Consider the following 11,159-nt stretch of genomic DNA (forward strand, 5'->3'; position numbering starts at 1 on the left):
CTGCCCCAGTCCAGATCCCGCACCCTAACTCCCTCCCAGAGCCTTATCCAGGTGGGGGGGGGGTAGGACTTGGACCCGTTCTGGGCTCCACCAAAAATTATACACGCCTCGGTGCGTGTGGCCGGGCTGCAGGCTGACAGGGCCCCGCAGCTCCCTCAGCCGCCAGCCCAGCTTCGCGCGCGCCGAGTCCTCCCAGCCTGCAGGGGGCGCGGAGTCACCCTCCCTGCGCCCCGTGCGCTCCGCTCTCTGGCCGGCCGGCCGCCTCCTCGCTGCGCGCGAGCCGCCAGGCCCGGCCCGGCCCAGCCCAGCCCAGCCAGGGAGCGATGGCGGCCTCGGTGTTCTGCTGCCTGCGCTGGTGCGGGGACGGCGGCGCCGGGCACATCCCGCTGAAGGAGATGCCCGCGGTGCAGCTGGACACGCAGCACATGGGTAAGGGGGCGCGCGCCCCGCCCCGGGCAGGGACCCCCGCAGCACGGGCCGGGGGACGCCGGCTCCGGTCCGCTGGGACTCCGTGTTCGGTCCCTCCAGAGCCGGGCCGGGGGCGCTGGGTCCGGTCCCCCGCCCCCGTGTTTGCTGCTGCTGCAGTTGCCGGGCTGTTTCCCTGAGAGCTCGGGCTCGGCCAGTCTCCCCAGCTCCGGGGCGGGGTTGCACTTAGCCCTCGCCCCATGATCGCCAGGCTGCCCTCGCCCCCCTGCCTCACACCGGAGGGTCAGCGAGCACCAAGTGTCGCCGCCCTCTGCAGTTTGACACAACAGCAGCTTTAGCCAGGGTTTCTTCGTGGTGTGAGGTGGGGGTGAATAGTGAGTGTTTATGTAGCACTTTAGATCCATGATTATTATTATTAATTGTAGGGTTGTGGTGTTTTCCTGGCAAATAAAAGACAAGGTGCCCCTGCTTTGAATCTTACCATTTATCTTGTTTATTTTTTCAGTTACTATATTGTGCCTATCAGATGTCTTTAGTTCCATGTACATGATAACATTTTAAAAACATACGTCATGGTGATCGTTAACGGGGCTAGAAAATGATATTTAGAAGAATTTCCCCCAAACCCTGAGGGGTATCCCCACTCAGATGACCCCATTAAAGAAGAAGCCTGACTGAATAGTTAGGTTTTATAGTATTCCACAAAGGTGACCACACTCAGGGTCTGTCAGATCAACAAGGCACCAAATTCCACAGTTAATTTGCTTTCACTGAGAATGCCCTGTCCCCAGATGTGCCCGATCTGGAGACATTCAGCTTGAGTATTTATTATTATTTTACATTTATATTGCAGTAGCACCTGCCAGGTTGGGCCTAATTATGCAAGGCACTATACAACTATATGACAAATGACAGTCCCTCCCCAAAGAGCTTACAGTCCAAAGTGATCTTAGTTATATAATTGTGAGGTTATGGCACAAAAAGAAATGATCTCTAAGGCACACAGAGCCTAATAAAAGACTAAGTCAAAAACAACACCTTGTGTTTCATTTGGAAAATAATTGGAATTCCGTAGTCTCTGAAGTACTTGTGTAATATGATCCCAGCATGAAAATGTTGCTAAATAACCAGGCAGCAGTATTCTGCTCTAGGTTTAGTTCTAAAGCTTGGACTATAAACTGCTGGTCTACTAGTATGATTATGTTGGTTGGGAAGTGATTATTTATTTATTTATTTTTTACTGACATTGGTAATGGTACCTTAAATTACCCTTCCCATATGGGAATAAACTATACCAGTATAAGCCATTTTTTACTGTTATAACTGTGTCCACGCAAGGGTGTGTTTGCTGCGTTAACTATATTAGTATAGTTAAAGCAGTACAACTTTTGTGTGAAGAGCAGGGTGGAGTGGTCTTTCGGTGTAGTCCTACGTAAAGGGCATTGCAACAAACCAATTTAGAAAGGCTTACTCCTTGCCAAACAAATATTTAAAAAAATCCTCTTGGCTACAAAACATCCAGGCATCCTCAGAAATTATTGGACTGGCTTTTGAGGACTCTGTCTTGTCTTTGCCTATGCTGACAAATGCTTATTAGAGCTTTCGAGCTAAAATCTTCCACGGGAGAGTGTAGAATTTAGCAGTTCAATGTTATGTTGTGTGTGCTGGCAGGTACCTTTTTAAAGGAACCTCACGATCAAACCCCTTAAAAGGAATCTTACTATTGATTAATTCTTGGTGACCACAACTCGTGAAAAGCATTCTGTGCCTATCCTTCAGTTCCAGACCAAGAAAAGGAGGTGGTTTAGAGAAAGGTCTGAGCCCTGCATCTCCTTTCTCATAGTGAGTGTCTTTCTAATTAAATGATTGTAAGCTATGCTGCTGGGATATTTGAGGAAATGTTGTAATCAACATGTTGCCTTAAAGCCTGACAGGAGAAATTAAAGAATATAGATTTTAAATAGATGAACTTGTCGTAGAAATTTCTGTCCGTTCCAGCTGAGGAATAAGGAGAGACAGACACAGCTAATCAAGCAAGGAGCCCCGGGAGGGGCGATCCGTTTATTTCAATTGCAATTGGGTTCGAGCTCATAAGTCGGCAAGAACCCCGAAAACACTTACACCAAAGCATTATATTCAGTTGACTATAATAATCTATCGCTCCATAATTGGCCAAAATTTGCTATCATTACCATACATAGTTAGCAAGCTACATGTATCCACCCCTCTTGTGACCCCTTATTGTTCATCTACTTGCCCGCCCTCCCTCCACTCCACCCCGCGCGCGTTATTTGCAAACCAAGCAGTTAGTTATCTACAGGAGGCAGGCACAGAAAGTTCCACTGTCTCCAGGTTTGGAGTTTGGTTACATTTCCTCTGGAAGGAACTTCCTGAGTTAAGACTATCTATAGCTAACGCTGCATATCTCCCTTCTTTTTTCTCCCATGTGTACGTGACAAATTTGCCCCCTGGCAGTTAAGTAGAATAATTTTATTTCAAACTCTAGCTGAAAGATGAACTAGCCTATAAACACATCCTTTCTTTACTTGAAAGCACTGCACAACCTAATTCTGATAGATGAATGAAGCTCTTACTTGGTTGAAAGAGAAAATAGTTCTTGTTGTTCTTGGGGTTTTAATGGATATCTCCAAACTTAAAAAAACAACATTTTTTGAAGTTTGTGTATTTTATTTGTGTATGCAGGAACAGATGTCGTCATTGTCAAAAATGGCAGAAGAATATGTGGCACGGGGGGTTGCTTAGCCAATGCACCTTTGCATCAGAACAAGAGCTATTTTGAGTTTAAAATCCAATCCACAGGTTAGTTAGCAAAATTATTTTCTACTTTAGATTGGTATTTGAGATTTGACTACAAGCAGGCAAAGCATCTGCATCTTTGGTAATTAAGTGCACTGCATCTTTGGATTACTACAATGAGCAATAACACACTTTACAAATATCAAACTTTTGTAAGAAGCTAAATTGTCATCTTGTAAGAAAGATATGTCATTTTTCTTGTTTGCTGCTTTGATTTATTAAAAACAATGGTAAATGAAATTACTAGAGTTGCCAGTATTAAAACACTACCATGTTTGAACACTCTTGCATATGTTTTTTCAATGAAAATAATTTAGAGCTACTTTCTGCTAAAATAATTAATATTTATATCGCATTATGAGCATGTAAAATACTGTGTATATAGCTCTTGTACTTCTTGTCCAATAATATTTACTCTCTGTCTACATTTATTTGCTATTTTAGTACGTATCCAGATTCTTCTCCTTTAGCTTCTTGCTGGCCATTGTGGGAATGATTCTGTGTTTAGAAATGCAGCAGAGAACTCGCAGCTTGGGGGTGAGGGGCTTAATGTGGTTTTAAGCCACCTTTGTGTCCTCCCAGTTCTGGGCTGCTTCCAGGACTGAAGCACCCCCAGCGTAATTTAGACAGCCCCAGGCTGCCGTATGAGCTGCTGCATTGTCTGAAATTACCGGTGTGTATATTCTGTGGCCCTGCCCCCGGCATGGCCCCTATGCCAAGGCTTGCAACTGAATCCTCAGAGACATCCTTTGGTTATCTTCTGCAGTTCCTTTGCCCCAGGAATCCTCCCCCGGTGAGAACTGCTGCTCTAGTCATTTTGTGTAATAACTGGGTCAGAGTGAGGGCTAAGACTTTTACCCCTCAATTTTTATATTGATGGCTAATAAAAGAAAAACACTAAGGTACAGCATGTTTTGGAAGGATATTTTTAAGTCTGTCTCAGCCTAGTGTATGTAATTGCTAATGCTTTTCAAATTAAAATTCACTTGTGATATTGCTGTCATTGGGGCACACACTTGGAATATATCCCTTACTCTCAGTCTGAGATTTCAAAAGAAACAAACAACAGTATTCTCAGAATATCATCATCATATTTTCAGGGGTTTGGGGTATTGGAGTTGCAACCCAGAAAGCAAATTTGAATCAAATTCCACTTGGTCGAGATGTGCATAGTTTAGTGATGAGGAATGATGGAGCTCTCTACCACAACAACGAGGAGAAGAACAGGCTGCCAGCAAACAGCCTTCCACAGGAGGGTGACATTGTGGTGAGTTTCCTTAGTTCTTGTTAATGTAAATTTGTCACTGTGTCTGAATAGTTCAGCAATAGATGTTTCTGGGATTTTCCAAAGCAGGTTTTGCTGTCAGCACCGATGCAAGGCAAAAGGGAATACAGTGAACCCTTGTTAAAGGCTAGCTTTCCATGCAAACAAGCAAATTAAACACAGAATTTTATTGAAGCCCTGAAAAGTCAATATCTGATAAAAGGATTAAACCTATTAAATTAATATGCTTACAGTGCATCAGAAGGTAATATTCAGTAGGTATTGACTTGTAAAAAAATGTAGGCTTATTAAGTGAGTATTTCTAGTATTTCATACTGAAAAACATTATAGAACAATGCAACCCTTCAGAATTGTAATCATTTAGGCTTGGTCTACACTAAACCCCCAAATCGAACTAAGGTACGCAACTTCAGCTACGTGAATAACGTAGCTGAAGTTCGAAGTACCTTAGTTCGAACTTACCTCGGTCCACACGCGGCAGGCAGGCTCCCCCGTCGACTCCGCGGTACTCCTCTCGTCTAGCTGGAGTACCGCAGTCGATGGCGAGCACTTCCTGGTTCGACTTATCGTGTCCAGACAAGACGCGATAAGTCGAACCCAGAACTTCGATTGCCAGCCGCCGAACTAGCGGCTGGGTGTAGACATACCCTTAGTAAAACACAGTTATGTATTTATCATGAGGTCTTGTGCTAATAATGCACCCTAAGTTAGGCATGTTCCTTTCTCACTGTCTTTTCTAATCCACCTCACTAGCAGGGGCATAGTTGGAACAAAATTTGGCTCCAGTATTTTTTGGGGAGTAATGGGTAGAGGAAAGGTCAAATATTCCTTACTTCTCTTCTCCCCAACTATCTCTCCCTTTCATAGATTTTTTTCCATCCCCACACACCTTTTCTGGAGAAGTGAGCTAGACATGAAGGGGCTCATACCCTCTTGCCTGCCCTCTTGTTCATCAGAAGTACACTGTCCCTTTAAGTGTTTGCTCTCCTAGCCTTTCAGTTCAGCTCCCACTATCCTCAGATCCTTATGCTGTCTTCTTCCTAGGCGTGGCAGCAGGCCCTTACAGAGTCCAGTCTTCCTGCTACCTCATGGTGTGCAGGAGGAAGGATACCCATTTAGGCTGGCAGGTTTTCCCCTGCAGTCTCACCTCAGTCCTAAAGAGGTTTCTAGTCCTTCTCCTTCAGTGGCTTCCTGCCAGTTTGCTGCTGATGCAAGGTAGTCCTGTGCCTGGATTGCTTATTTCAAGTGTTGCAGGTCAGTTAGCCACACCTGGGGAAGTAGCTATTCTGTCCCTTTAGCCCTTAGTGACTGTGACAGAATGGATTTTATATACCCCATCACAATAGTGCTTCATTGCTACCCACTGCTACTAGGGTTGTTGAATTTGCTTATAAACTTGACGGGGCTGTCACCGTAGAGATCCCAAGCTCTTTGTGGCTGGGCTTCCCTGTTCAAAGATGTCCCAGAATGCACTGGAGATCGAGATGAGGTTGTACCCAGGGAGCATAAGAGCTCTTTGTTGGTTAGCATGCAGAGAGAGTGGCCCTAGCAGCCTTGGAGGAAGATTTGTAGCAAAGGTATTGGGATAAAGGGGTTTTATTTTTAGCCAAGCTGGGATACGATTTAGAAAAGGGAGAGGAAATTAGACTGGGGATAGGGAGAGAAAAAATTGTTGGAAAGACAATTGAATGAATGAGAGATACTTGGGACTCTGTATGGATCATGCTCCCTCTCCCTCCTCAACACTCCTAAAATATATTTAAAATTACCCTGTATATTTAAAGGGGTCTACTGTATTACTAGTTTTTTAACATTATTAGAATTTTTTTTAAAATACACGGAAGTGATCAGATTAACATTGTTTCTGATACCAACTTTTTCAGTATCTTTTATTAATTGCTGATGTTTGTGAGTTTCATGTACATAGATTGTTGCCAGGTGTCTGAAGTTTAAAAAAAAAAAAATCCCCTGGTGAGATGGTTTGCTTGGAAGAGAATCTTGCTGTGTTGCCATCTCTTTAAAGGCTCACTCAATCTATTTAGTCTGCAAAGCTGAAGCTAAAACACTTGAAGGATAAGAAGTAACAAATGCATTACTTTGCTAACTGCCTGAGCTCTGTAAATTCACAATTTGAACTATGTTGGTTAGCTTCTGTTCGTCAAATAAGTGGATTGTTATTGCTGCTGTCCCCTGATTGGCTAAGCCTGCAAGCGCTTGTGAGTTCAAATGTAATTAAATATGCTTAATTATTGACTTTTTAAGTGTCCGGAAAAATAGTCTAGTGAGTTCTTTTAGGAGACTGTGGTTTATGCCATCATATTAGAAACTGCCCATTGTGTTCAGCTAGACTAGCTGTAAAAAGAAATAGTAGTAAACATTCTCACATGTATCAACTTGATGATCTTATGTTAATATTTCCTGCTTTGCCTTATAGGGTATTACCTATGACCATGTAGAATTAAATGTATATTTAAATGGAAAGAATATGCATTGTCCAGCTTCAGGAATCAGAGGGACTGTCTATCCTGTAGTATATGGTAAGTTGGGTTCTCAAACTTATTCAATGTGTTCAATCTGAATAGCAATATTCTCTCAAACCATCTATCCTACTCCCAATGATGTGGCCCACCTGTCTTCCCAGTCATAATCGAACAGTATCCTTTGGCAACTACAGCAATTGGTTATGGAAAAGTAATATTAGGAAAGTATCAGTATATATTTTGCTTCTTTCAATGCAGTTTAGTAGCTGGAAACAAGGAGTACCACCACCTAGCTGTGGACCACCAGTAATGGGTCCACAGATGACAGCTAGGGAATTACTGCAGTTAAAACAAGTCATGTAAACATACTGTCAAATCATCAGGTATTGATAAAGCCACACAAGGTTTTGCTGACTCACCCGCAGATAAATGGGTTAATCCAATTTCTCTGTGAAGTTTGTATTCATGCCCCCTCTTGCTCATGCAATACTAATGCAGTAGCATTTCAATTTTTAAGTCAGATTTGGATAGGATGTACATTTTTATTATTTTTCATTTTTTATAGATAAACTTTAATGTGGTAGCATCTTCCATCTCAAAATACTTCACAACTGTAACAAATTGATACCAAATGTTATATAGAAATCACTTCCTCTCTCAAAATGCAGCCATCTCTACAGTGAATCATGGCAACTGCATTGACAAAATACATTAGCACAACAGTTTTGAACAGGAAACAAATATCATATCCAGTCTGCTTAGGCAGCTTAAGAAACAATGTATTAATTTTGTGAGTTGGAATTTGGCCACAATGTGAGTTAACCCTACCTTACTAAAATTCCAAGGTACTCTTTGCAAATCCTAGGTATGTAGGAATTCTGATTGTCTCATCTGAAACGTTGCACCTCCGCTTGCACAGTGCCTCATCCAACCCTGCTGAGGGATTGGTTCAGTACTAAGAGAGAAGAGTACCACTGATTGAATCCCCAATATTACTACTATTATTTTTTTGTAAATCTCTCATCCAAGTACTGACCTATCCCAAACTTGCTTAGCTTGTGAGATGTGACAGGACGATAGTACCAAGTGGTATGGCTGCTTATTATTTCATAATGAACTATTGGCACGTTTCTGTGTCTGTCTAGACTCTTTCTTAATACTACGCTTTCTGAATGAAACAATCTAAATTTGCTTTGGAAGTTCTGAATGTTACAAATTCAGGTGCCAATTTATCCCCTTTAAAACTGTTACAGTGAAGATTATTTCATATTGTCATTTTGTGTTGTTTACCACATGGTGCCATTATTACAAATGGTTGCGCAAACAGGAATAAAATACTTGCCACAGTTTTATTCCTATGAACATTGTATTATTGGGATTCTGGCTGCCAGATACCACATTGGTGAGAATGGGAGAACAGACTTTTGTTAGGTAGCTAACACGTCATCTTCCCTTTGCTTTGGAAATGGAGTTACAGTGGAGAGAATTTAGACCTCGGGAGTAGGTAGCTTTCATAAACAGTCTACTTGCTGCAGCAGGAACTTGGGCTCCCTGGTCTTCTGTACCTTTTTTTTTTTTTTTTTTTTAAACTTCCTCCTCCTTTCTCCATGCCTAATCCCACACCATTGAAGTTTTAGGCTTGGTTGTGAGGTGACTTTTTATTGCCAGACTCCCTCTCCTGTCATCATCCTTCAAGAGCTGACATAAATTCCCAAGAATTTCCATGTTTCACAATGGTTTAGTTTATTGCTGTAACACCTGATGATTTGCAAATTACATTCAGGTGACACCTCCATGTTATAAGTTACAAGTAATAAAACCCTTAATTTAATGCTATGTATTCATAGGCATATGAAAGGAGAAATTACTCTCAACCATTTAATTTATTAATGTTTCATACCAGAATCGTAGAGATTTTTAAAATAAACTCAGTACAGAAGGTAAATGACATCATGTTTGGGAACTTAAAACACAAGTCAAATTCAAAGTTGCTTCCTTCAGCAGCTGTACCCTGGGCACATCTGCACACATATTAAAGTATAAAGTCAACACCACATATAACAATACAAGATAGTACTTGTGAGCTCAGTTAAGGCTGCTGTGGGAAAAACCGAATATCTTGACTTCAGGATATCTAAATTCTTGATCAAAATATTGTATTTTGGTTTTTGTTTTGTTTTGGGTTTTTTGGGGGGGGGCGGAGGATTGGCATTGATATACTGCTGTCACATGAGGTGTGGCTTAGAGGAATGTTTCTTTTAAAGACTCATTAACTAAATGGATCTGATTTTCTGAAGAGCAGTGCTACACTATGTATTATACTTCACTAAAGTTGCACATGAAGTATTGCAGCAGTTAATGATCTGTCAGAATTTCCATTTTAATCCTCTAATCCTCCACCTAGAATTAGGCAGAAAGTCTCACGGCAATATTATTGTTTTGAAAAATACTGATTTATTTTTAAAATCCAGGTGTCTAAAAATAACAATCAAGCGGGGTTCCGATGTCATAACCTAAGCAGATGGCTTGACACCAAGCAGGGGAATGGGAAGCATGCCATAGAGATGCATCCTCTTTCATGTCTCATCATAACCATGCTTGGCCTGTGGGCTTCCAAAGTAGTGGAGGGGAAAATGAGGGCCCTAGAAGTTGAGGAGAGTTGCTTTAAGGCTTATTAGCATGCTCAGTAAAATAAATAGCAACATTTTCACTGATTTCAGCAGAGTCCTTTGCAAATTGAAGTATTCTGTAGGAAATAAACTTGTTTTGGCCTGCTTGATTGTATTCTAGGATCTTTTCTACAGATTAACCAAGAAGATCTTATTTATCTCTACTGCATGCATGTAACTGATATATTGGAGAATATCCTTTGTGTTTCAGTCATTGTGGACACACAATGTATTGATGTATATAATCTAATTTGGTGTAATGTATAGTCAAAATAAATGCTGTTCTCCTCTAATTATTTTTCTCTTTGCTTCTGTCCTACAGTTGATGACAGTGCCATCTTGGATTGTCAGTTCAGTGAATTTTATCACACTCCTCCAACAGGGTTTGAAAAAATACTCTTTGAGCAGCAAATCTTCTGAACGTCCTCATACTGAAAACTTGCACCCCTACACTGTTACAAAGCCTTTGCCATCTTAAATAAAGCTTCACATTTACCTGTAGGAAACACATCTGTATTTTTTAGTAAAGTACTTGTGACTGTTGTCTGAAGAACCAAAATGTTAACTGCAACACCAGGAAATTGTGTTACAAATGGTAGATTTTGACAACCGTTTTGTGATGTGAAAATCAGTGTTTTGGGGCAGTTTTTTCTGATTTGTATTTGATGTAAATGGAAACTAAAGGGTATAATTGCCACAGTATTAAATGAACTTTTGGTTTCAATTTGAGCTTTATAAAGGAAATAGTTCATATGCGTGACAGTATGTTTCCATAAAGTTACGGGGTAGATAGTTCTCATTGTGATTTTTCCTATTCCTTCCCTCTCAGAAATTATGTACCTTGTAAAAAGAGAGCACTGTGCTAATAGTCTGTTTGGATTGCAATGTCCTTGTTCTGCACAATGACTAATGATACGATTGATCTAGATTTTGTTTTTTCTTTTGAAACATGTAACCTACCCATTTCTAGTTGTTAAACAGCTAATATTCCTATTGAGTTTATATAAATCTCATAGCTTTTCATTTGCTTTAAGGGTGACAGAATACTTTTTAGTAACAGTCAAAGTATTATTTTCTTGTATGTAAAAAAGCAAACCCAAACACCAGATGTATTTATGAAGACCATCATGCTGTGTTACTCTGGTGGCAGAGTAGGTACAGATTGTTTAACTGTGATGTACACAATGACAGGGAAGGTATGTTGGATATTACGATGAATCTTTACATCTAAACTGTAAATCAGATTATTCTTTATGGAATATTTTATTTAAATGTTTTTTTTCTGGAACCAGTAATAAAATGAATAATGATTAACCTGCTGTTCTAAAACGTGATTCCGATAACTATAAAAGATCAGGTGATTCTTTTCTTGTCATGTATGCAGTATGCTTTCTAGTCATATTTTTTGCAAAGAAAACCTTTTTGTATATCCTGATGTGTGTGTGTGTGTGTGTGTGTGTGTGTGTGTGTGTGTGTGTGTGT

General features: G+C 40.9%; 1 protein-coding gene across 1 annotated transcript; it reads left to right on the forward strand.

Annotated features, from left to right (window-relative positions):
* The first annotated feature begins 268 nt into the window (after positions 1-268).
* Positions 269-10,592, forward strand: LOC113406869 (SPRY domain-containing protein 7). The gene is made up of 5 exons (XM_026653666.1): positions 269-429; positions 3,130-3,246; positions 4,344-4,510; positions 6,963-7,065; positions 10,000-10,592. The coding sequence occupies exons 1-5, from the start codon at positions 324-326 to the stop codon at positions 10,095-10,097; spliced, it is 591 nt and encodes a 196-aa protein (XP_026509451.1). The 5' UTR covers positions 269-323; the 3' UTR covers positions 10,098-10,592.
* The last annotated feature ends 567 nt before the right edge of the window (positions 10,593-11,159 follow it).

This window comes from Terrapene carolina, unplaced genomic scaffold, assembly GCF_002925995.2.
Source record: "Terrapene carolina triunguis isolate 2854851 unplaced genomic scaffold, T_m_triunguis-2.0 Scaffold142, whole genome shotgun sequence".
NCBI classification, from domain to species: domain Eukaryota; kingdom Metazoa; phylum Chordata; order Testudines; family Emydidae; genus Terrapene; species Terrapene triunguis.